Source organism: Gopherus evgoodei, chromosome 7 (genome assembly GCF_007399415.2).
Source record: "Gopherus evgoodei ecotype Sinaloan lineage chromosome 7, rGopEvg1_v1.p, whole genome shotgun sequence".
Taxonomy (NCBI): Eukaryota; Metazoa; Chordata; order Testudines; family Testudinidae; genus Gopherus; species Gopherus evgoodei.
The window spans coordinates 33,372,004-33,399,970 of record NC_044328.1 but is presented as its reverse complement, the minus strand read 5'-3'; the positions used below and the strand labels follow the sequence as shown (position 1 = coordinate 33,399,970).

At 39.7% G+C, this 27,967-nt stretch overlaps 1 protein-coding gene across 1 annotated transcript in view; it reads right to left on the bottom strand.

Annotated features, from left to right (window-relative positions):
- The window catches only part of PLCE1 (phospholipase C epsilon 1), a 340,613-nt gene that overhangs the window by 295,944 nt on the left and 16,702 nt on the right, over nt 1-27,967 (bottom strand). The window contains 1 exon segment of the mRNA XM_030568608.1: nt 3,565-5,112. Coding sequence (XP_030424468.1) covers nt 3,565-4,800 — 1,236 coding nt within the window. The 5' untranslated portion in view covers nt 4,801-5,112.

Here is a 27,967-nt window from a genome sequence, read left to right as displayed (position 1 = left end):
TAACTTCTCCCAGAAACAGCTTGAAAGTGTTACCATTAGAAGAAGCTGGAGAACACTACTGTTGGACACTAAAGCAAGAGAAGCTGAGGTGGCATACGAGAGAGGGGATTCTAAAAAGGTTTTACTAGTATCTGTAAAACTGACTTAATTCTCAAACCGTTGTGGCCTTGTGAAGACTTGAGATGGTATAATTTTAGACACAAAGGAAAGGTAGAGAGCCCATTAGACGAAACATTTCCAGCTGCCCTTAATCAGCCAGAACACTAACACAGAGAAATGTGAAGAAATAGCAGACAACTTATATCACTAAAAGTAATTGTCTTTGAGGAAGTAACTAAAGTCATAAACTAACTGAAGAGAGAGGTAAAACACAAGACTATGATAAGATAGATTCCAAAACATTAAAAGATGGGGAGGAAGTGATGATTAACTGCACCTGCAGATTGTATAGAATGGTTTAGGAATCCTAGACCTGTCCTAAAGATAAGACAAAAGGTGTATCTGCAAAATTCCCAAGCGAGGGTGAGGGGAGCCAGCTTATTTGTGATAACTGGAGAGATAACATTATCTGTACCTGGTGAAACATTCTGCATTATCATTTTGAATATGGTGAAAACTGCTGTTGATTAAATACTCAGGGAAGATCAGACTGGATGTCAATCCAGTAGGTCGTATCAAGACCAGATTTTCACCACAACAAGACTTGAGAAAAGCCTAGAATACCAGCAGAAGGTGGTTTTTAACTTCCTTGATTTTTATGGAAGTGTTTAATATGGTGTCAACAGAAGCCTGCTGGAAGATCCTGAGGCACTCTGGAATTCCAGCAAAGATGTGAATTTGATGAAAGCGTTGTATGACTAGTCTGCAGGTTGCATTTGGACAGAAAGCGTAGACATGGAATGCTTAAAAATTGCTATTGCATAATTATCCACACTTCTCTTCTGCACATCACAGACTCTGATGAGTAGAGTGACAGCTGCTGCCAACGACAATGGTATTGTTTGGGCAAGAAATAAGCTGTCAAACTTAGGTTTTGCAGATGATATTGTCATACTAGATACCAACTTGGACAAAATGAAAAAAAAAAAGACTCTTTATGAGCATAAAAGCAGAAACTACACACTGGGATTGTGTGTCAGTACACAGAAGACCAAAATTATGGAGGCAGGAGAGAATGCTGTCAATACAGGCACATATGTGATTGATGAAGAAGAATATGGAAGAGTTGATGACTTCCTCTACTTTGGATGTACAATATCTGTTCATGGCCAACTCACTAAAATAGCATTCAGATACTGGATAAATAACTAAGCTTTGAGAAATACCATTTTCTTCATCTCTCTCATAACTTCAGCCAAGCATAAAAAGAAGCAAAAGCTTATGTAAAAAGTTCTACTGATACATTTTCTTTATTTCTTTATCTTATATTCTTTTTAGAGTCTTCATGAACATAGGAATAGGAGAATTCATTAAAGAAGAAGATACAAGCATAACACAGGAAAATTGCTTAACTCAACTGTAAACAAATCAGTAACTTCGGAGATCCAACAAAAAGTCAGGCACAGACAAACAAGGTGAAAACCTCTAGGTCTTTCATTTTATTTTTGGCTTTCCTTTAAAAACCTTATTCAGGAAATTGAGGAAAATTTCTCTACACAGTAGTGAGCTGGAACAGCTTGCTCCACACCCCCAATTCAGCAACGCACTTAAATCCTATGGAGTACTCACATGCTTAAGTACTTAAATCAGGGACAAAAAGAAAGTGCTCACCCTCTCCCATATGATATGTGAAACAAAAATTAGAAGTCCCTATAAATGTATTTCAAATTTATTTTTTCTTCAACACTTCAAATAATTTAGAAAAAAGTAAAATGAAAGTATATAGGAAGTGTAAATTATACCAGGAAAATGCGACTGAATAATGAATGAGAATAAATAATATTTAAATGCAATATGGACTACTGCAGGAGAATTACTCACACACACACTGGAGAAGATTTTCAAAGTCAAAAATGCCAGTTAGTTGCCTTTGAAAACTTCTTCCACTTTTTCTGGATATGGACAGAGGTTTTGTTTTTGTTTTTTTAAAAAAGATGAAATTAAAACTCTTTCTTTAAACAGGCAGTCACATGGCCTTTTCTCAGTCTTGATATAGTGATCTGACAATAGCAACAATATCCTTTGGAGTAGCAATAATTCCACCACTACTCCATATGTGACTGGTTGCTGCATTCCAAGATCTAGATACACTTGTTGTTCTTCGGACATATTGTTTACTAAGATTCTGCCCGAACCACAGGTATCCAAAGTGAATGTTAAAATGACAGCTCACTAGTCAAACTGTAAAATCAAGAACCATGTCAAAAATGGAGAATGGATTTGATATCAGTATTTATACCCTTGAGATGATTGCCCAATCACAAAATACTACATCACTTACACATATTAGTGGCATGAAAATAACAGATGTCAACACGACTAAAGAGTAATGCTATGATTAATATAATCAGAGTTCATTTTATATAAACTTATTACAACTGACTTTTAAATTATTTTAAATGTCATGGCAGCATATGGTTGGCAAAGTGAAGTCAAATACCCAGCAACACCGACATTAGATGCTGGCTGAACCTGATACCAAAGAAAAACACTTTAATCTTCCATTCTAAAATGGCATTTTGTTAGCAATATTGTGAAAAAAAAGCTTTTTTATAAATTCCATTGCCAAGTGCAGTTTCTGCTTCCAGTTCTATAGTGATGGAACTGCAGAACTTTGAACAGCATGATGTAAAAGTACTTCACAATTAATATTATTTATTTTGGAAGTGCCATATCATTTCTACAACTTTTTATGAGTTCGTATTAATTGTGGATGAAGGCTTAGAATGATATTTAGTCAATAGAATGTAAGTTAAGACACCATATATATCAATACACAGTATGCAACTGTCATAATCTACATTATAAAGATATAGTTATTTATATGTAATGTTCAAACATGAAAATTCAGATGAAATATCTAGATTTTTTTTAAAATACTTATTACTGCAACCTGTATTGTTTCACTACAATTGTGCTATATCAATTCATATCATGGAACATTATAGTATTAGTGTGAAAATTGTAAAAAAAAATAATTTTGAAACATTAAGAATGTCTCTTTCATTTTTAGAAAGTTCATAAAAATGGATCATTTATTTTTATTGCACCCCTGATTAGAAACTCTTGTGCCAGTTTTTAGACAAAATGAGTTTAAGGATGAGACAAACCCTTCTAAAAAGGAGTGTTCAACATAGAAAATGGAAGACTTAATAAACATATTGTTATGCTAGTTGGTACCAACAGACAATCATAAAATGCATCTTAAATGTTATTCATAATAAAAGCTTGTTTTTGCATAGTGGTTGTGGCTGTATTATGTCTTATCTACAAGGTTTGTGTTAGTTAAATCATTAGTTTGACACCCTCTTCAAGAGCTTAAACAATAAAACTATGTAATAATTTTGTTAAATCAAAACATCAGTTCAGTACATGTTTACATGAAAAAACATATTAAAAGCTTACCTCACACCATATCGATTTCACAAGATCAGAATTTAATTTCTGACTTAGGGCTTGAATAGTTACATGTTTTGCGATAATCCTACAATGCTTTAAGTCACTCTTGTTTCTCCTCTGCTCCACATAGTCCCAAGCAACATCTCCAATATGCCCTGAAGGTAAAGTCCTAACAATTGCCCTGGTTCCCGTATAAACTGATTTTTTAACCTCCTTATCATTTTTACAAAAACGTCTGATTAGTAAAGTGGAACGTTCCTTTTTGTTTCTATAAAACTCCTCCATCCCTTCTTCACAGTTATCACTGCAATCTTCAAAATGACTCAGAAAGGGCTTTGAGGGCATTTTTCCAGTAAAATTACCACCATAGAAGCTGTGACTTGAGCACGCCACTCTAACTTTTCGTGCTGCTCTTTCGACACATAAATACTTGTCCCTTAAAGTGTCACAGTTATCACACAACTGTTGTCCATTTTTATTGTCACAATCATTTGTCAATTCCATTAATTTACAAGTGCAGGCTGTTGAATCGCTGGTGTGATCATCACCAAGATTTACATGCTGTAAACAATCACCCAAAATGAAGCTGTTGTGTAGTGTGCACAAAGCTTTTGATATATTTCCTTCACTAGCATAGCGAAAGTGAAACACTGTTACATTATCAACATCATCGGTGCCACTTTTATTTACCACTGACTGGTTTCTTGACTTCATCTCTACTGAAGGTCCATCCATCTTCAACTGAATTTCAGCAAACATGGTCCTTTCCTGTGAAGTAGAAATTCCAGTTTCCAAGCATGTGTGTTCTTCTGCTAAAGAATCACATGATTTATGTAACTTGTTATGCGGAACATTGCTCTTGTATTTTTTCTTTATAATGTTGCAATTCATGTTAAGAAACTCCATGCATGTGTTTTTCTCCCAGAAGTTTTCATTACTCCTGTTATCTGTCATTTCTTCTCCATTTGCCAAAGAGAAAATTTTGGGCAGCGAGCCCTGAAGATGTTCTTCTTTAAGTCTGTGTAAGTACGAGAAAGTATGCGTAGTCTGCCTTCCTTGATTAGCAATATGTCTTTTTATAACATTGGTGTCCAAAGCATTTTCACTATTTTCATCTCCAGCTGACTGAGCAGGTATCATTTTACCCTGTGCCACAGACACAAGTACAGAAGCTGCCATTTCCTCAGAGGTCATTTTGACACAGTTTTTAGATAATATTCTGTTTTTCCTACTGATAATCATACCATGATTTCAGTGTATGAAAATCCAGTGCTAAATTATCAGTGCAGACACACTGTGTAAAAACACACTGAATCCTTTATTACGAACTACAAAGCTTTACCAGCTGTGGATTACTGATGTGAACTACAGATTTTCTTAAAGCAGTTTTTAAATGTGATATTGCCAGTTGACGATTTTCTTTCCACTGTCAGCATCTCTGTCATACACAGGGTACTGTTTGTTGCTACAGTTTGTAGAAAAAGAGCATATTTGAACATATAATCCATCACAAAGATGTATCTCACCATATAAAATCCAATAGTAATTAGTTTCCTGCAAGAAAAAGACAATGTGTTAAATTCCATGGTATGAAATGCATAGTCATAACAACAAGAAATAGTATGTAAAAGCTGTTCATAGAATGTTAAGAGGACACAGTCAACTTGAGATCTAATGATCTGAAAAAAAATAAGTTGAAAATAGTTTCAGGAAGTATCTGTCTTAGGGAACATCTACACAACGAGCAGCAGCAAGCCTCAGAGCTCAGGTCAACTAACTTGGGCTTGCAGGAAGGGCTGGCGCTTCCCTTAGGCGACCCTAGGCGGTCACATAGGGTGCTAGGATTCAAGGGGCAGCATTTTGTGCGCTCCCCACCGGGCGCACAGGAGCTTCTGGTTCCGCTCCCGTCACACCGCCGAAGAAGGACCTTCTGCCGACGTGCTGCGGAAAACAGCGGCCGGCAATTGAGCAGCTCAATGACTGCCACTGTCGCCTGCAGCATTTCAGCGGAGGGTCCTTCCTCGGCGGCGCGATGGGAGTGGAACCAGAAGCTCCCACGCGCCCCAGGGGGAGCGCACAAAATGCCACCCCCCCGAATTCTGCCTAGGGCGCCAGAAACTCTGGGGCCGCTCCTGCTTGCAGGGCTTATATTGCAGGGCTAAACACAATAGTATGGATGTCTGGGCTTGGGTTTCAGAACCTGGGCTCCAGCCCGTAGTATGAGCCCTGCAAGCCCAAATCAGTTGATCGGGCTTGAAGACTCACTGCCACAGGCCTTTTTGCTGTATAGACATCCCCTTAAACTCCCTCCATCAATATTTACGGTTTTACAACCACATTTTCTTATTTTAAAACATGTTCTTCTCCACACTATTGTATGAAAATAAACACAAACAGGAAAATTTGACTGTATGGGGTGAAACTGTGAAATTGAACATGCATAATATAAACAAAGTGAAAAATACATTTTTTTATATTGTATCTTTCAGAATTATTTTAGGGGTTACTTATCACTAAATTTGGTAAAATATTTTCAGAAAAGTTTAATTATTGATGTCCTTTGAAAAATAATTGATTCTTTTCATCAAAATTAGAGATAGACACACAGTAGGGGGGAAGTTACAACACACATGGAATAATCATGCCCTACCAGGGTTTTTTTTTTTTTTTTTTTAAAGATTACATGACTATCCTTAATTGCCCTTAAACCTTGCCACTACGAGGTAACTCATTTCTTCTAGTCAAGTGTCTTGCATCAAGGCTGCTACCACTGGTACAGCAGAGGAGATGTGAAAGAAAAGTAAAAAGACAGTTGTGCAGGAACTTGAGGGCAAGGACTGAGGATTGAACTTGGTATGAAGGAGGAAAAGCCAGAGAAGAGATCTAATGGAACATGACATGGCCACTGTGATATTACGCTTCATAGTCGTTATGTAAATATGCTTATGGTATGGACATAACTGAGATGTACTTTATGCAAGATGACTCATGTAAGGTATCATTAAAGGTTATGATATACTGAATGTGTTTATCCAACTTGTATGCATGTATTATTTTTGTATCTGAAGCTGGGAATATTGACCATGTCTCTGTGTTTCAAATGTGCCACATTAGATGAGGTCAAACAATGTTAGTGGCTTACTGAAGAAATTAACACAAGCATAAAGATTACCCCAGGAACAGTTTGCAATAGAAACCTCTTAGAGATAGCTCTACACAATGGGAACTGTTTGACCCAGGTCAAAGTAAAAAAAACTTTCCATTAAGTTTGTAGAAAAACAGTAAGTGGGGGATGGGAGGGAGAGAGATATAAAAGAGGGACAATGACAACATGCAGGGTCCTCACTTTTCCTACAACAACACACCTGAAAACACCTGAGGAACAAAGACTGAACTGTCAGAAGTGATAGTCCCGGGCTAAGATCTGTAGCCTGTGTATGAAAACCTGGAAAAAACAAGGCAACCGTAAGAACCTGTTTATCATTCAGGGTGAAAAATTTCTAATTTATATCCTACCTACTTAGCGTGTCAGGCTTAGTTTGTGTGTTTTGTTTCATTTGTTTAGTAATCTGCTTTGTTCTGTTCACTATCTCCTGAACCACTTGAAAACTGCCTTTTATTGTTCATAAAATTAGTTTTGTTTATTATTAAACCCAGTTTATGCAATTTCTAATGTGGGGGGAGGGAAGTCATGCATCTCTCGCTTCACGTTGAGGAAGAGGGAAAATTTTATGAGCCTCCACTGTACAGATATTTCTATACAGTGCAAGACAGTATTATTTTGGGTTTGTCTCCCAAAAGGGGTGGGCATGTGAGTGCTGGGGTAGCCCTCCCACACAGAGCTGACTTCAGTCTGTGTCTGCAGCGGGGTGGAGCCCTACCTGCATGTGTGTGCGCTACAAGAGGCCAGAGAGCCTAATTCAGCAAAGCAGGGAGAGGGAACACAGGTTGGTTGAGAAGGAGAGGCTCATTTACACCCCAGTACATCAGGTGTCATCCCAGACAGGAGAGAGAGTCCAACCTGTCACAGTCAGAACAAGCATTTTAGTACAGCAACTCCTCACTTAAAGTCGTCCCGCATAACGTCGTTTCGTTGCTGATCAATTAGGGAACAAACTCATTTAAAGTTGTGCAATGCTCTACTCTTACGTTGTTTGGGTGCCTGCTTTCTCCACAGCTGGCAGCCTCCCTATGCCCCCTCCCTCCCCAGCACCTCCCACCCACCGGCAGACCCCGCGGATCAGTGTCTTCCCCCTCCCTACCCCTCCCTCCTGGCTGTAGCAATCAGCTGGCTTGCAGCATTTTGGAGGCAGGAGGGAGGAGCGAGGACTCAGCACTCAGGCTCCCCCTTCCTCCCCTGCCTCCTGAACGCCTCAAGCCAGCTGATTGCCCAGGCAGAAGGGAGGGGGGAGGAGCGAGGACTCGGTGTGCAGGCTCCCCCTCCCTCCCCTGCCTCCCGAACATGGCAATCAGCTGGTCTGTGGCCTTTAGAAGGGAGAGGCGAGAGGCAGGGAGGAGCCAGGACGCAGCGTGCAAAGTAAAGGGGGATGAGGTGGGGGGGGGAGAAGAGGCAGGTCAAGGATGGGTCTTGGGGGAAGGGTGGAGTGGGCAGGCTGAGGGTTGAGTCCCCCACCCCTGGTGCTTGCAGAGTAGGGGAAGCTGCCCTGGAACCTAACCCCCCCCCCCGCCATTTACATTAATTCTTATGGGGAAATTGGAGTCACTTAACATTAAGTGGAACAATGTTGCCTTTTTCAGGAACATAACTACAACATTAAGTGAGAAGTTACTGTATGTACATTTTGTACAGATTGGAAGGGTTAATGTGAGTATCGTGGAGGCCAAAGAGGAGGTATCAAAAGGGGAAATTATGAGAGCCTGGATGACAGTTTTTGCAATAGGGACTGAAAGAAAATGAGTGAGGTGGGAAGTTCCCTGAGTTGAGGAAGGGGATCCCAGGTCACCAGCCACTTGCCTCTGCCCAAGTCCCAATCCTTTCTCCTGGAAGGAGGGAAAGAGTTAAACACCTGGAACAAGTTCTATATTAATCAATAAAATACTTATTGTGGTGAGACAACACCAGGAGTAAAACCAGGTAAGGATCTCTAGCATAAGTTACATAGTTTCTCCTTGGCGCAACATATATCATACAACCCTCCCATGCTTAGCTAGACAAGCACATGCTCTCTGTTCTGAATCAACTCAAACTCCCTTGCTTCTGCAAAACATTTCTAAAATATGTCCTTTCCTATCCAGCCACACAGCTAAAACTCATCTCACATATCTACTATTGTAATATCCTTTTCTCAGGGCTTGACAAAAGCAAACTTGTACACTCATATTAATGCAGAATGTTGCTGCAAAGATCATTTTCCTAGCCAGTCTCTGACCACATCTCCACTCTCTTTGCATCCCCCTTTTCTATCACATCAAACATAAGCTACCGGTCTTCACTTTAATCCCCTCCCAAGTTATTGCCATCTTATCTATCATCTCCCATTTACCACTGTGATGTCAACTCTCACCTGTGGTCACCCCATGAAGCCAGACTCTATCCCCATTTATTACATTTTCAAACAAGCTCCTTACTTCTTTCTCTCATGCTGGACCTCATGTTTAGAAGGAACTCCACATAACTAACACCTTTAAAAGCAGGAGTTGGACTCCAAGGTATTATAGTAATACAAATAATTAACAACAAGCCTGAGCTCCAGGGAGGTTGGTGGTCTTTGTCAAAATGACAAAGAATTGGGAGGGTTTGTGAGGAAAAATAAGGAGTTAACTTTTGACAATGCTGAATTTGAACAGCAATCCAGCAGATGTCAGAATGACAAGCTCAGATGTGGAAATGAATGGATGAAAAAAAGCTCAGGAGCAAACAAATTAAAGAGTCATCAGCATAGAGATATTAACTAAAGCCATGTGGAGCAGAGAAGATCACCTAAAGCAGGAGTGCTTGACCTATGACCCATCAGAGCATTTCCCAACCTATGACCCACCAGAGCATTTCCTAAGGCCGGCAGCCTGCTTCAACGCAATATACTAACAGCTGAGTCATTAGAGTTTTGTCATTGTGTTTACATGATTTTAGTTTACACAAGTGTGTAAAAAGACAATACTGTACCTAGAAACAACCTAAATATAAATCAATACAGGTGACTTTAAATCTCTCTGGCCCACACAAGGTTGTGCTTAGGTTTATGTATCCCTCCTGTGTAATAAGGCTGGGCACCACTGATCTAAAGAAATGACAAAGAAAATAAAAGGGCCAAAAGATAGATTCCTGTGGAATCACTATGGCAAGCGGGACAGAGGATGACCAGACAAAAAAGAGATGTTTAAGGAACGGCCAGAGAGATAGAAGTAGAACCGAGAGAGGCCAGTCCAAAGAGGATAAGGCATAAAAAAAAAAGGGGGGGGGGGGAGGAATTATGATCTAGTGTCTAAGGCAACAGAGTAGAAGCCCTGATATTTAGCAAGGAAAAGATTGCTTTTAGAACCCCTGGCTTCTTTTTTTTTTTTTAAGCAGCATTCTAAATTAAACAGCTGTTTCTTGTCACCTAACTATTAAAACAAATTATTTTTTTAATTACCACCTGCAGTTACAGCATTTTAGTAAAATCAAGGTTTCATTTAATTCTGAAAATCTGAGTACACTTGACCAATTTTCTTACCATTAGAGAATCTTCCCCAAATGAAATATTTTAAATAAAACTGGTTACTTCTGCCTAGATCACCTCTCTCAATTTTAGCCAGTTGGGGAATGAATGGATCAGAAAAAGCATCCGCCAATGCCCAAAACTCTGTCCAGGGGTCAGGGGTGCCTCAGCAATAATGTTACATGCCACATCTCTGCCCTCAAGGTGGATTGATTTAAACCACACCATTTTAATTATGATTTAATTCAGCAATGGGGGAAACTGATTTAAATCAGTTTCAATCTTGTTTTCCCTTGGTATTTACTTATTTACCAAAAGGAAGGTTGAACCTCACTGGTTGGTAAAAGTGTTGATTTGCAACAAAATATGGGCCTTTACACTAAATTTGGCACTTCTTTTTGCTAACCAGGAGGATATGTATAGCTATACATATCTATTTCAGCTATTATATACTTATGTTATATTTAATCAGATTCTTAATGTTTGTATTTTTTAATCTTAGAAAATAGTGAATTGTGCACAAATAACATCTTTTTTTTTAATTAAAAAACCCTAAATGTGCTAGATACATAATAAAAAACCCAAAAGGTTTATCAAAACGTTTTGCTTTTAAAACTAACTGATTTACTAAACAAAGGAAGACTTGTAGTTAGTGAATCAAACTGATTGTTTCTGGTCACTATGTCCTTCCAGATTTTAGAATTAGCAGGTCTCATTCTCTCATACCTAGTTTTTATTCATAGATTAGAAGAGGACAACAAGCTTTCCTTTTTCAACTCCTAATCTTTTTCTTAACTCTGAATGAACTAGTCATTCAATTGAGCTAATTGACTAAGCTGAAATTTAAAAAAATATTCTCCTCTCCATGTATAACAGGTTAATAAGTTAACAGGATAATAGGTTACTGTTATCAAAAGGTGCTTTAAACAACTCTAGTGCAAGGTGCCTATCTGGTGACTTTACCAGTTCAGTGACTTAAGTTCTTGAAAACCTGGCAACAAATATGTATTTTTAATTAATGTAAATGTTAATAAGTGGTATATTCAGGCCTGAACATAGGTTGTTATATTTTCAAATTCAATTTTAAACTGATTTAAAAAAAAAAACCTGTACTCCATTTAATTAAAAAAATTCCAATTTAAAACAGAAAAATCTGTTTTTTTTTTAAATCACTGATTTTTATCTACCCTGACCCATCTCCCTAAACAGACATGAAAACTTTTCTTTGCAACTTTTCCCACATCACACTTAGGGAAAATGCCTACAGGAGTTTCCACTGAATCTTTCTGCATTAATCTCTATGGATTACTACCCTAGTGTACAACCCTCCCACTAGTGTGGCTTCTGGTCAGGCACAGGCAAGGAGACACCGGCATGGGGATCTGCAGTCTCACCTTCATGAGCTGCCAAACCCCCGTTTTAAGGGATAGTGCAGCTGAAATCCCTCCCGGTTCAAGTCAATAGACTTTTCTACTTACATTCTGGCCTCCTGTGGCTTTTAATGTAGAGGACATGATTGGCTTACTATTTTAAACACTCTGTGTTTAAAATCAATTTTAAAGTATGGGGTAAAAAAACATCTTTTTAGTTTTGCTTTCTCTAGATACCTTGTTTATATTCTTCCAACTCCTGTGCCGTACTGCACTAGATCTCTTCTAATATAAGAACGACGTTGTAGTGATCAAAATATATACATAAATTCTGTACTATTTTTGGAGAATTTCTTTCATCTATCAATACACCTCAGACTACCAATTCACCTTTCCTGTCTGCACAAGAAAATTCCAGCCAACCTAAAAAAGGTAAATTAATATACCATATTCATAAATATATTTCCTGTAATGCTGCTAAACCAGAAATAAAGAGAAAATGCTATGAATGGTCACTAAGAATAATGTATTTATTGCTTCAGTAACTGATTCTTTCAAAGCAACTAATTTATTTAAGGCAGAAAAAGCTTACAACATTGGTATGCAACTTAATTTTACAGCATTCACTCAAGACCAGAAAACTGATCAATAAATGGTAATTTACACCATTCAAAATGTAAAAACATTGACGTTAACATAGTACCTGTGCACCAGCATAAGAAGCTACTAAAATAAAATAATATTTTGAAACATTCTGGAAGCCTATGGGCATTTTCAATCGTAAACATTTCTGTGGCTAGGATTATATATTGTAGTTAATCCATGCTCACTTAGTTGGGCACTCTGTCCCCCTCTGGTAGTTGCTAGGCCTAGAGATTAACAAATCTGCTACAACCCTAGCTAAAAGCTGGGATTTTTTAGCTCAAGCAGTGGAGACTCATGCATAAAGATCCATAAGGCCCCAGGTTTGATCCCTGCTGCTAATGACGCACCCAGGAACATGGGAATTACATGTAGCTTTTGAAGCCACAGGCACATGGGAGAGTGCTTCACAGACTGCAGCTGTACAAGGGCATATGTCTGAGGAACATAGAGGTGGGTAGAATGTCTCCAGGGATACTAGGGGAGCACAGCATCTGCTAAACCCTTTTTTAAAGTATAGCGTGCATTCCTCCACCTATGGAAAACTAGCACCAGGATACTAGTTACCACCTCTGCAGAGATATGCAAATAAGGAGGGCACGGAAGTCTCCCTTTCTGCATACTTGCACATGAGCAGTCAAAATCTGTGGGAGTATAGAAAACTTAAAATATAAATATATATACACACACACACACACACCACCACAAATATGCAAACAATGTTTAAATTATTATTAAACTTATCCCAATTAATATTATTTTGCCAAAAAGCACTCAAAACATTATGATGTATAAATAATTTTGAATATGAAAGCACACAGGACAACCTACAAACGCCTGCACCTTGGTTATAGCCTCACATGGAGATTTTCTAAAGGCACTAAATAGCTAAAGAAATCCACTAATAACTACACTGGTACCTTTCTGACATCATTTAAGCCTCAAATGAAATATGTTCCCTCTATCAGTACAGAAACGTAAAAATGTGGAAAACTAGACCCAAAAGGTGAATCACTCTGGATCCAAAGGTCAGCCAACGTTGTTATTATTATTATTAAGTGAATAATTAAAAGATAACATGGCAACATTTCAGCACTCACATTCACAAAATGTTTTAGGTTGCAAACCATAAGACACTGAAACCAATTTAATAAAGGACATTTTTCATCTATATTCACTTAGCTTAATTACTGGGACAGTGTTTTAAGATTTAAAGTGCCAGCTAGTACTGACTATTCTTTAATAACTTCATATTTAAATAAATTTTAAAAAAATCTAGACATAGGCTATAAAAAGAAGCTAGGTAAAAATGTGTTTATACCCCTACCAACCTAAGCCCTGGTCTAAACTACGGGGTTAGGTCGAATTTAGCTGTGTTAGGTTGATTTTAAGAAGGAGTGCGTCTACACAATCAACCCCATTCCATCAACCTAAAAGGCTCTTAAAATCTACTTCTGTACTCCTCCCCGGCAAGAGGAGTAGCGCTAAAAATCGACCTCGCTGGGTCAAATTTGGGGTAGTACAGACACAATTCGATGGTATTGGCTTCTGGGAGCTATCCCAGAGTGCTCCAATGTGACCGCTCTGGACAGCGCTTTGAACTCCGATGCACTAGCCAGGTGCACAGGAAAAGCCCCAGGAAATTTTGAATTTCATTTCCTGTTTGGTCAGCATGGCGAGCTCAGCAGCACAGGTGACCATGCAGTCCCCTGGCATCGCAAATGAGCTCCAGCATGGACCGAAAAGGAGACACTGAATCTGATTGCTGTATGGGGAGAAGAATCTGTGCAGGCCAAACTCCGATCAAAAAGAAGAAATGCTAATATATATGCCAAGATTACATAGGGCATGGTGAAGAGAAGTTACAATAGTGACTCACAACAGTGCCACATGAAAGTTAAGGAGCTCAGGCAAGCCTACCAAAAGACAAAGGAGGCAAACGGTTGCTCCGGGTCAGAGCCCCATACATGCCACTTCTATGATGAGCTGCATGACATTCTAGGGGGGGATCCTACCACTACCCCACCCTTGTCTGTGGACACCTCACACAAAAGGGAGGAGAATTTTGCAGATGAGGAAGAAGAGGAGAAGGAGAATGCGATGTAGGCATCATGCACCTTTCCCAGCCATCCCACATTGATGTCGGTGAAACGTCCCTTGTGATCCACCAGTGCCTGCAGCACCACTGAAAAGTACCCCTTGCGCTTTTACATACCGGTTGGCAAGGTGGTCCGTTAGAGGGGGGCGGTCAGGGGATGGAGAACAGGGACAGTTGGGAGTGGGAGTCCCAGGGGGCACGTCAGGAGGTGGGGATGTGGATAGGTGTCGGGAGGGCAGTCAGAACACAGGGAGTGGGGGGGGGGGGTAGATAAGGGAGTATGATCCCAGGAGGCAGTTAGGGGCAGGGTGGTTTCGGGAGGGGGTGGTCAGGGGATGAGGAACAGAGGGTGGTTGGATAGAGGTGGGAGTCCCGGGGAGGCTGTCAGGGGGCGGGTGTGTTGATTAGGGGTCAGGGCAGTCAGAAGACAGGGGGATTGGATGGGGGTGGGGGTCCCAGGAGGAGGTGGTCAGGGGACAAAGAGCGGGGAGGTTGGATGGGTTGGAGGTTCTGAGGGGGGCAGTCAGGGGGCGGGAAGTGGGACGGGGTGGATGGTGGCGGGGCCAAGGCTGTTTGAGGAGGCACAGCCTTCCCTACCCAGCCCTCCATACAGTTGCACAACTCTGGCAAAAAGTTTGCCCATCCCGATCTAGTTTGATGAAATGAACAAAGTCCTTCTATCATCCGCCATCTCAGTCAAATCCACCAAGATTACTAATCTCCCTCTCCATTCTCTATGGCTGTCGTGAATCACAGACCCAGGAAAATGCACGTGCCAACAGCAGTTTCATTGCTGACCAAACATTTTTCACTATTGCACACCTTTTCCCAGTTGCTGAAAGAACTGGCAGTGTTGACTTTACGTAAATAAATCCAGTCGTGAAATTCCAACTTCTCACACAACTGAGTAAAGATCATTGGATGTACTGTTAATTCCCTTGGATTTAAGGGGGTGAAGATAACAAGTCCAACTTCATATCAAGATGTCCAGCTAAGTGAGACACTTGATTTTTTTCAGATGACTCTCTACCCAAATAGGAAGAGACCTTCAAAGGTGTTATACTGTACATTTTCTCTGATTTTTCATAAATGAAACCATGACAAAAAATTGCATTGCATTATATATTGTAGATAGTCTTCCCTTTCACCGGACACTGTCATTTCATCATAGCTAGGGAAACTGCCCGGGTTTGAAGATTTATGGGACATGCTAATTACATTGCCATACACTTAACCTGCCAATCTCCACTACAATCTTGACTAACAGGAACGTCAACAGTGTTCAAAGATTTTGTAGAATCTAGAGATCTCCCTTTGCTTCACTGGAATCACCAACATAATGTAGCAACTAAAGTCAGGGTAGTAACAGATGAACTTGTGCAATGCAGGCTTATGGATCCTTCTTCCATTCCAACTGCATCAAACTTTGCAGTGAGCATTTGTATTTTGACCACAGATCTACACATGCCACCATAAACCCTAATGCTTTTTTACAGTGCATCATTATCTCCATACTCAGACTGCAATGTGCTTATGCTTTATCTCACCCGAGTCTTATTTTCTGAGGATCAAAATGAATTCCTAAAAATACTCTAGACTTCTAAAAGAACATATCTACCTACAGTTACTATCTACACTTTTCAATATTTTATAGAGAAAAGCAACAACAGCACTGAAGACAGACATGTAGTTGTACCATTACTTCCACTGATAATTCAGAGTTTCTGTAGTTCTGAAGTTCCCCTGGTCGCTTCAAATACACTACCTGGAATGGAGGATGAATCCTGAGTTGGTTGTTTTTTAGTGGCATCTACTGTATAGATGCATGAGGAATGTATTTAGATTGCCTGAATTTATTATTATTCTTCATCTCCCACATTTTTCCCCTACATCACCTGATGAATCATCTCTCCTTCGCCTGGATGGAATTCCTGACTCATCCATTTTGTCTGCTCCCAACCAGAAAACTCCAAGACCTAACTGACCACACATGCCAAGCAATACAGTTGTTGAGGACCACTTCCACCCATCTACAACAGGTCACTTATTGGCCTACTGTATGGAATCCTATTAAGCCTCTCTCATTTCTGCAGCAACTACACAGAAGTAAGAAGTCTACCAACAGATAAGCTATTTTCCCCACAGTTATTACTGGCATCTCTTACAAGACAAAAGGATGCCTGGTAGCCCAAAGTCTTACCCAGTTTAAGGTGTTGGCTCCATATGGGTTCACACAATTACTGTCTCTTACAGAAGGAAATTATCTCAAATTCAACTGTTTACTTTCATTTGTTTTTTACCTTATGGTTAACAAAAGTTCAGATGAACGTTCTCTGGTGTTTGGTGTGCTCTTTCGAATTAAATCCATCCCAGAGTTAATGACAGCAGTTACAAAGTGTGTATTCATGTGTCTATTTTCTCTCCTTAAGTAACAGATCGGTCTTAATTGCAACAGCTCAACACTAACAGAAAGATTTATGAGTGAAAGTTGTGAAGTCATAGCTGAGAGACAGACATCTGGTCTGACCTAATATTCCTTATACTTTCTACATTGCAACTGCCTGCACAGCATTTACAGTGGCTCAATAGCCATCAAGGTGTAATATGGCCTCATCAGCATGTACTATATAACCCTATCTTCTTCTAGGCTTTAAATTTAAAAAAAAAAAAAAAAAAAAAAAGTATGTGAACTTAGGCTCAAAGTACGTCAGGCAAAAAATGCCAAGAAGTTGAACTTTAAGGGAACAGATATTGGAAGTAATAAAATTAAGAGAACACATTCATAGAATCATAGAATATTAGGGTTGGAAGAGACCTCAGGAGGTCATCTAGTCCAATCCCCTGCTCAAAGCAGGGCCAACACCAACTAAATCATCCCAGCCAGGGCTTTGTCAAGCCAGGCCTTAAAAACCTCTAAGGATGGAGACTGCACCACCTCCCTAGGTAATCTATTCCAGTGCTTCAATACCCTCCTAGTGAAATAGTGTTTCCTAATAGCCAACCAAGACCTCCCCCACTGCAACTTGAGACCACTGCTTCTTGTTCTGTCATCTCCCACCTCAGAGAACAGCCTAGCTCCATCCTCTTTGGAAACCCCCTTCAGGTAGTTGAAGGCTGCTATCAAATACCCCCTCATTCTTCTCTTCTGCAGACTAAATAACCCCAGTTCCCTCAGCCTCTCCTCATAAGTCATGTGCCCCAATCTTTTTCGTTGCCCTCTGCTGGACTCTCTCCAATTTGTCCACATGCCTTCTGTAGTGGGGGGACCAAAACTGGACACAATACTCCAGGTGTGGCCTCACCAGTGCCAAATAGAGAGGAATAAATCACTTTCCTCAAATCTGCTGGCAATGCTCCTACTAATACAGTCCAATATGCCGTTGACCTTCTTGGCAACAAGGGCACACTGCTGACTCATATCCAGCTTCTCACCCACTGTAATCCTCGGGTCCTGTTCTGCAGAACTGTTGCTTAGCCAGTCAGTTCCCAGCCTGTAGTGGTGCATGGGATTCTTCCTGCCTAAGCACAGGACTCTGCACTTGTCCTTGTTGAACCTCATCAGATTTCTTTGGGCTCAATTCTCCAATTTGTCTAGGTCACTTTGGACCCTATCCCTAACCTTCAGCATATCTACCTCTCCCCCCAGCTTAGTGTCATCTGCGGACTTGCTGAGGATGCAATTCATCCTATCATCCAGATCGTTAATAAAGATGTTGAACAAAACCGGCCCCAGAACTGACTTGATACTGACTGCCAACCAGACATTGAGCCGTTGATCACTACCCGTTGAGCCTGACAATCTAGCCAGCTTTCTATCCACCGTATAGTCTATTCATCCAATCCATGCTTCTTTAACTTGCTGGCAAGAATACTGTGGGAGACTGTATCAAAAGCTTTGCTAAAGTCAAGATATATCACATCCACCACTTTCCCCATATCCACAGAGACAGTTATCTCATCATAGAATGCAATCAGGGTGGTCAGACATGACTTGCCCTTGGTGAATCCATGATGAATCCATGTTGAATGTTTCTGTTCACCTTCCTCTCCTCCAGGTGCTTCAAAATGGATTCCTTGAGGACCTGCTCCATGATTTTGCCAGGGACTGAAGTGAGGCTGACCGGTCTATGGTTCCCTGAGTTCTTTCTTTTTTTTAAATATGGGCACTATATTTGCTTTTTTCCAATCATCCGGGACCTCCGCAGGTCACCGTGAATTTTCAAAGATAATGGCCAATGGCTCTGCAATCACATCAGCCAACTCCCTCAACATCCTTGGATGCATTAGATATGGGCCCATGGACTTGTGCATGTCCCGCTTTTCTAAATAGTCCTTAACCTGTTCTTTCATCACTGAGGGCTGCTCACCTCCTCCCCATACTGTGTTGCCTAACGCAGCAGTCTGGGAGCTGACCTTGTCTGTGAAGACCGAGGCAAAAAACGGATTGAGTACTTCAGCTTTTCCCACATCATCTGTCACTATGCTGCCTCTCCCATTCAGTAAGAGTCCCACACTTTCCCTGACCTTCATCTTGTTGCTAACATACCTGTAACATACCACTTCAATTCCCACCAGTATAATGCCTCCAAGGTGCAGACTGTTTAGGAAATAATGGATAAGATATTCTCCAAGCAACAACCAAGCTTATCTTGAAGAAATCAGTAAGTGATGGTAAAACAAAACAGGCAGACAGTCATGCCAGGTCCTAAACCTGACATCCCCGGACATACATATTGCTGATGCCCTTAATAACGTACCTGTACGGTATGAGATCATCACCACTTCTATACTAAATTCAAATACTGATAGTTCCATAATATGCTAAGTGCACATTTTTATTTAGCCAACAAAAGAGACAGCTGTTCAAAAAAGCCTTAGTCAAAAACTTTACCATTGTTTGTGATCTTTTATATCCAGCAGAGTTAAAAGTCACGGTCTTAACGGCCTACTATTATTTAATTTCCAAAAAGTCTGCTAAAACATTTGCCTTAAAGTCAAATGAGAGGTCAAGGAACTGAACAGCACCTGAGACTCTGGGCAGTTTAACACCTGAAAACTCATGAGCCAAGAATGAAACATGCTAGTAAATAATGGAAGGCTTTTTCACCTATCATGGTTCTGAAAGTCCTGCATACAAGACCACAAACCCTTAAATGAAAATGAACACATTTACCAGAGATTTACCAGAAATTCCAGAGAGCAAATGATTCAAAGGATGGGGCAAGAGAGAAACTCAAGAACTTAGAATGGAAATTAGAGGAAACAATCACTGTCAAATCATGTAGTGGAGGGACGGATAGCTCTGGGAGATCTGGCTAGAGGTGGTGATAAAAGACTATAAGAGGTTTTTAAATGTCAGAGATTTCTATTTTTATAGCTAAGGGTCTATGTGCATGGAAAAGCTGGATATTGTTTATCACTCCAAAATATCGTGTTTCTATTAAGAATTGTGAATTAGAATCCTAATTGTCAAAATTCAAAGAGTAAATATTGGAAAACTGACATGACTGCTGCATCCATCCATTTCTTTTTCTATTATCAAAACACATCTCTTCTCAAAAGAATCAGCCCCACAAAGGAAGCCAGCACCAGAAATGAAAAGTCTGCACGCTTTGGAAGATAGTTGAATTCTTAGGGGCAGCAAAATAAGCAGGAGGCCCTCACAAAATAAAACAAACCCAAAAACACAGTGAGGCTCTGTTAACAGGAAGTGGACCTTTATGCCCAGATCTAAAATCCCTAATTACTAAAGCAAATATAATCTGATGGTATAGCAGAAAGCATAAAAGGAATACACAACATAATAGTTCAAAATAATACAGGGCCCAATCCGCAACAGTTATTCACATTGTGCAGTACCTTGCTCTAAAAGTTAAGACCCGTTAAAATAAACAGGACTACTTGAGCAGCCAAGTACTAACAAAAGTGAGTAAGGCTGCCGATACTGGGCCCTTAGCTGGTATGTTTCAAACAACATTTATTGTTCAATTTTGAGAAAGGCATTACATAGGCTATTCCTCAATCAATGCCAGCATATTTTTAGTACTTTGGAAAGACGTGATGAAAAATTAACATTTCTGAATAGAAAAAGCTAACATCAACTGCTCCACTACACTGCCATTCTCAGAATACATTATATTAAATCGAACAATTCATTTTCTGAAACCTGTTTTCTTCCCCTTTTATGAACATCTGCCATCCAGCTTGCATTTTATCATTCCTGTTTTTAAAAAAAGCACAAGAAGTCAAACTAATTTTTGCCTAGAGGAAAATTAATAACCCAAAAATTGAAGAGCATGTGCATGTCTGCAACTTCAAGCATTCCTTAACATATTTAAGACAATCAGTCACATAAACATTTCCGTTATGAAATTTCAAAGTGTTTTCAAAAACTGTGGTATTAACAGCAGCACCACTTAAAATTACCACCAATAATATTTGGTCAGCAAGCAAAACCAAGCTCGCTTTTTGTTTGTGGTGACCCTGTCAGTTACATCAGTCTCTGAGAGGAAGCCCACCCTGACATCTGTGTCATTCAGGCAGTGAATTCATCTCTGAGAGATCTACTGTTGCTAGAACTAAAACACTGAAAAAGCAAAACTATGCAAAAATGAAAATGCATATTTTAGTTGTGTTGCAAGGTGTTTTCTAGTATAACTTAAGAGTTTATTAACCAAATATTCTTTAATTGATCAAATGGAAAACAAAAACAAGGCTTTAACATGTACAACTGTCATGGGAATCATTGTAAACTCTAACGTAAATTCACATGGATTGAATGAGTCCATGAGCTATAGAAATATTGACAAAATCCCAGGGTCTCTATTAGTAGACTTCTTAGTGTGCAATAGTATCTTTCAATCAATCAAAGATAAACAGAACTCAAACAGAAAAAAGAATGCCTTTGCAGCACTCTCCATTTTGCTTAAGGGTTTATTTTGTTTTTGTTTGTTAGCCTACTTGAAGGAGACTATCAATTACTGAAGAACAGAGCAGGATGTTTCTAAATGTGACTACACAGCTCACATGTGTCAGTGTATCTACTCAGGACTTTGATATGCTTAACATAACCCACTCAGACTTCTTTTAGAAGATGGTTGATTTTGACACCCTTTCTCTTTAAAGCATGGGTATACAGCTTTTACTCCATGATCTTACATTTTAAAATTAAGGCCATACTGAGCTTTTTAAAAATAAGAACAAAAAAAAACCCATACAATCTCAAAGTGTAAAAGGCCTTCCAAAATTATTTAAAATTACATTTAGTTTACTCATCATCACTTTTTCCCCCCTTTCTTCCATAGCTGCAAGGAGAAAACCATTCCCTTTGGCAGCTGACATCATGGCAGTCTCCCATCACCATCCACTTCCCATTCCTGAGGGGTACACCTCAACTGATCTAACAGTTCTATTATGCTCCTAAGAAGAAGAAAATAAGCGGAGTTTTGCCTAATCCATGCTCTGAAAGGAAGAACCTAACAGGCAGATATGGAATTCCTCTACTGTTTTCTTGCCTGAACCCAATATAGGCATTGGTAGAGGAAAACAAGAAGCCAGGAACTGAATGAGAATGGTATCAAAAGACCATTACATAGGTTGAATTTCATACACCATTGAGCATCAACAGCTAGCCACAGATTTTGTGAGGACCACAAGGGCTCTTATTAGCCCATCACTGCTGTTAGGTATCTTTGGATGCTTATGAGCACTTCTCTTCTGCCCTTGCAGCTGTTGTGGGCATTCTGTATTAAAAGTGATCCTATCCAAAGGCATTTCAGTACTGCAGCAGCAGCTAAACCACAAAGAGCATGAAATATTTACTTGCTACCCATTTTAGGAGGGGTGGGGGGAAAGACTCTCTCATAAGTGCATTCCTCACTGCATTCAGGTCTCCAGTTAATAGGTTATGACTGCATCCATTAACCTCACCCTATACTTGGCAAAGTAGCACAATACCTTCATTAGGTGTGCCCTGACTGCAGTAATTGACAGACAACCCAGTCCTGGGGAATGTGATTGAGCTAACTGCTTCACAAAAAAATGTGGAACTATAAAAACGGAGAGCCGCTACCTTGACAAGACAGGAACCATTCACTGTTTGACCTGTGAATAGGAATTTACCCAAGAGAATTTAAGATTCTTTTTTCCTACTTTAGCCTTCATAGTATATCTAACTGGGACAAGTTGTATTAATTAATAAATAATGTGTTGCAAAAGCTACCTGTGCACTTATCTAATATTAACAAGTTCAAAGTTATTACATTTTAAGATATTTTGTCATTTTAGCTGAATAGGAAGAATGCAGTTGTATAAACCTTTGAACAATGAAGATGGCAGAGAAATTAATAGACAAAAATCTGTAGGGAGGCGAGTGCTAGCAGGAGTAGGCAGCACCCAAGAGTTTATTAAAAAAGGGATGTGGGAGGGAAGTGTCCCCTTTGAAATATTTTGTTTTGAAGTAAGGGGTTGGGAAAGGTAGAATCTGTTCCACTATTCAAATACTCCCAGTATGAGCTCTTCGTCAGCCACATTACGAGGTAAAAACAACGATGATCTAATCAGATCTGACAAGAAGTCGGCCAAAAAAATTCAAAATTATCAAGAAGAGTGTGAAATACGGATTTACATCTACTATCATTAATGATGAACCTCACCCTAAGTGTATATTGTGCCTTGAGATATTAGCTAATGATAATATGAAGCCATCACGATTAGCAAGACATTTAAAAACTAAGCATCCAGAACATGAAGACAAACCTCTACAATTTTTTCAGCGATGTTTAAAGTCGTGCGATACTCAGTCTAGTACTTTACAAAATTTCACTAAATTTAATGATAAATGTTTAGAAGCCTCTTTTGAGGTTTCTTACTTAATAGTGAAAGACAAAACGCCACATACCATTGGGGAAACACTTCTTCCTGCCACGGTAAAAATGGATGAAATAATACACAGAAAACAATATAGCAACAAACTAAAATGCATTCCTTTGTCTGCAAATACTGTTGGAAGATGCATAGAAAAAATTGCTGAAGATTTGAAGAAACAAGTATTAGAACAAATTATGCAGTTGGGAGGTTTGCTGTACAGTTGGATGAGAATATAGATGTTTCTAACATGTCTCAGCTTATGGTATTTGCTAGATTCTGTTTCAATATGAAATACACAAAGAACTACTTTTTTGTGAGCAACTAAAGGAAAAATGTACCAGAGAAGATATATTCTCAACAATAAGTGACTTTTAAATAAAAACAATGTTTTATGGAAAAACTGTGTAAGTGTAACCACTAATGGTGCGGCTGCTTTGAGTGGAATAAAGAAAGGATTCCAGGGTAAGGTTACAGAGATAGCACCACACGTGAAATTCATTCATTCCGTCATTCATAGGCAAGCTATTGCAGCAAAGAAGTTGGAGCCAGAAGTGCACAAAGTGCTATAGGATGTCATCGATATGGTTAATTTTTTTAAAAACAAGACCTTTAAATAGTAGAATCTTTAAAATACTTTCTAATGAGATGGGGAGTGACCACGAAAATCTTTTGTACCATACAGAGGTTCGCTGGTTATCTCACGGCAAAGTGCTTAAAAGAGCTGTCAAACTTAAAGATGAGTTACACATTTTTCTTTTAAAAAAAGACAAAATGTTCCAAATTTGACTGACAATTTCTGTGATGACAAGTGGCTGTCAGTAGTATGCTACCTAGCAAATATTTTCAAAAAAAATAAACACACTTAATCTGTCCCTTCAAGGTAAAGGTGACGTTTTAACAAAGAGTGAGAAAGTAACTGCTTTTGGAAAGAAACTCATGCTACGGAGAGAGCATTTTCAAAATGGATGTTTGGAAATGTTTCCACTGTTATGTGATTTTGCTGCCAAAAACGATGTAAGTGTGTCACCTATAAAAACTCTCAGATCTGCACACTTAAAGTTGGAAACAGAATTTTCTAACCTGTTTAAAATCTTCCAAACGAAGAGTTTCAATGGGTTTTGAACCCATTTGTTAAAAATATAAAAATGCAACACCTTCCAATTAGTTTTCAAGAACTGATTGACATCAGGGAAGATGGAAATTTACTGGCCAAATTTCAACAAAAACCTTTGCAAAATTGGTGGATGGGATTGAAAAATGAGTATCATAATTTAGTAAGTGCAGCCAATGATGCACTTCTTCCATTTGGATCTATGTATCTTTGTGAGGCATCTTTTTCAGCTGTGACAGCCATTAAAACCAAGGTGCGAAATAAACTGAACTTAGAACCAGACCTTCGAATTGCTGTATCACAAAGTGTTAAACCAAGATTTTCAAAAATAATTAAGCATATTCAAATCACATTGCTCTCACGAAAAAATAATATTTTTTATTTATTTTATTTTTTAATAAATTTTATTTTATTTATTAATAAAATAAAAAAAATTAAAATTGTTTATTTCATCTTTATCTCATCTTTTTTTAATTATAAAAAACACAAAAATAGAATGTACATATTAGCACAGTAGTACATGCATATGATTTATACAGAAATATACATATATGGGGGTGCGTGTTCAAAAAAAATGTTACTGATGGGGTGCACGATCAAAAAAGTTTGGAGACCACTGGTCTAGAGGACTTTTTCAGAACCCTTCCTGCCCTATTTTTCTATGTCTACCAACCTCTACTGACCATATACGAACTTCAATTTTTCAGAGGTCTAATTTTTGTTGCTCTCCTCTGGATTCGCTGCAGTTTGTTCATATCTTTCTTAAAATGTGGTGCCCAAAACCAGGCATAGTACTTCAGCTGAGGCCTCACCGCTATTGAGTAGTGTGGAATAATTATCTCGTGCCTTACAAAACTGTTGATACATTCCAGAATGACATTTGGGTTTTTCACAACCATATTGCTTTGTTGACTCATGTTTAATCTATAGATGAGGGGAAAGCAGTGGACTTGTTATTCCTTGACTTTAGCAAAGCTTTTGACACGGTCTCCCACAGTATTCTTGCCAGCAAGTTAAAAAAGTATGGGCTGGATGAATGGACTATAAAGGTGGATAGAAAGCTGGCTAGATCGTTGGGCTCAGCAGATAGTGATCAATGGCTCCATGTCTAGTTGCCAACTGGTATCAAGCGGAGTGCCCCAAGGGTCAGTTTTGTTCAATACCTTCATTAATAATCTGGAGAATGGTGTGGACTGCACCTTCAGCAAGTTTGCAGAGGACACTAAACTGGGAGGCGTGGTACATACACTGGAGGGTAGGGGTAGGATACAGAGGGACCTAGACAAATTAGAGGATTGGGCCAAAAGAAATCTGATGAAGTTCAACAAGGACAAGTGCAGATTCCTGCACTTAGAATGGAAGAATCCCATGCACTGCTACAGACTAGGCAGCAGTTCTGCAGAAAAGGATCTAGGGGTTACAGTGGACGAGAAGCTGGATATGAGTCAACAGCATGCCCTTGTTGCCAAGAAGGCTAATAGCATTTTGGGCTGTATAAGTAGGGACATTGCCAGCAGATCGAGGGACATGATCATTCCCCTCTATTTGGCACTGGTGAGGCCTCATCTGGAGTACTGTGTCCAGTTTTGGGCCACACACTACAAGAAAGATGTGGAAAAAACTAGAAAGAGTCCAGCGGAGGGCAACAAAAATGATTAGGGGGCTGGAGCATATGACTTATGAGAGACTGAGGGAACTGGGATTGTTTAGTCTGCAGAAGAATGGGGGAGGGAGGGTTGATAACTGCTTTCAACTACCTGAAAGGGGGTTCCAAAGAGGATGGATCTAGACTGTTCTCAGTGGTACCAGATGACAGAACAAGGAGTAATGGTCTCAAGTTGCAGAAGGGAAGGTTTAGGTTGGATATTGGGTAAAAGCTTTTTCACTAAGAGGGTGGTAAAGCACTGGAATGGGTTACTTAGAGAGGTGGTGGAATCTCTTGCCTTAGAGGTTTTTCAGGTCAGGTTTGATGAATCCCTGGCTGGGATGATTTAGCTGGGGACTGGTCTTGCTTTGAGCAGGGGATTGGACTAGATGACCTCCTGAGGTCCCTTCCAACCATGATATTCTATGATTCTATGACCTATTATAAGATTCAGATCCTTTTCTGCAGTATTGTTGTCCAATCAGTTATTCCCAATTTTGTATTTGTGCATTTCATTTTTCCTTCCAAAGTGTAGTCATTTGCATTTGTCTTTATTTTCACCTTGTTGATTTCAGATCAATTCTCTAATCTATCAAAATCATTTTGAATTCCAATCCTGTCCTCCAAAGTGCCTACAATCTCTCTCAGCTGTGTCATCTGCAAATTTTAAGTGTACTCTCTACTGCACCATCCAAGTCATTAATAAAAATATTAAAGAGTACCAGACAAGACGATCAGAGTTCTTCAATATCAGCAGTAAATCTCCCGAGATCCCATCTTCATTGAGCATGCTTGAGCCTCTCACAGCTCCTAGTGCTGACCAAACTTTAGATGCACCATCCCTATAGAGAGAACCAGAAGGCTCCAGCCCAGGACAACAGCAACAAAGCCAGACTTTCCTTGTAATGGCTGCTCCAGGCCAGGCCATGCATCAGAAATGAGAACAGGGAACTTGTCCTTTCTGTGGTCCCCTGGCTGGTGCCCAGGCAGCATGGAGGAGAAAGCAATACGATTCAAATGCAGATGGGACAAAATCCATCCTAAGAGGAAGGGAAAGTAGTAGATTGGGACAAGAAATCAAGTGAGACTAGGACTGGAGGTGGGGGGAGAGAAACTCTGACTGGAAGCTGGGGGACAAGCCTAGGACAGAAAGCTGGGGGGGGGAGGAAGAAAGGAGACTGGAAGCCAAGGGAGGTGGGGGAAAGAGACTGGGACAGCTGGCACAGAAGAGGAGCTAGATGGAATGTCGAGAGACTAGAACTGAGTGCAGAGAGGGACAGAAACTTGGGTTATTATACTCAGATATCAAGCCCAAAGCGGGAGACTAGGACTAGCTGGTCAAAAAGCCTGAGGACTGGGGACTGAAACTAGGCAGGAAAGGAGACTAAGACTAGTACAAAGAGCCAGGAGTGGGTAAGAGTCAGGATTCGGGCAGAAGGGAACAATTTTTGGTGAAACAAGCAGAAGAGTCTGGGCCTACCAGAGTACATTCAAATACAGAGCATGATATGGGACCCAAAATTCGTGAGTGTCAGACTCCTGCTGCCAGCCATTATCATTGAACCCCAGTAGCAAAGTGTGTGTCCGTCTCCTCTACTATCAGTCCATATAAAATATGCCAATCTACTGCTAGCACTACTCCATTAGCTCAAAAAGGAGAGGTCCATGCACTGGACCTAAAAAGGTTCCAATCCTACAGATGACTCATGTGGGTGTTAAAATGATGCTACATGATGGAATTTGTGGAGCTTTTTATTTTTACATACAAACATAACTACACTAAAAAACATTAAGGTAACAAAGTCAGTCACTCAAAACCTAAGACATATCAGAGTTAAAGTTGCTTGTGCAACCTTAATTTAGCCCCTTTGTGTGCATAGATTAAGATAGTCTTTAATTACATAATCACATACTAATTTTTCCACCCCATCCCTGCATCATTCAGATTAACCTGCCCTAGAGAGGAGCCATCGTTATGTAATGAAGGAGATTGTAGTTTGTAGGACCCCTGCTTCA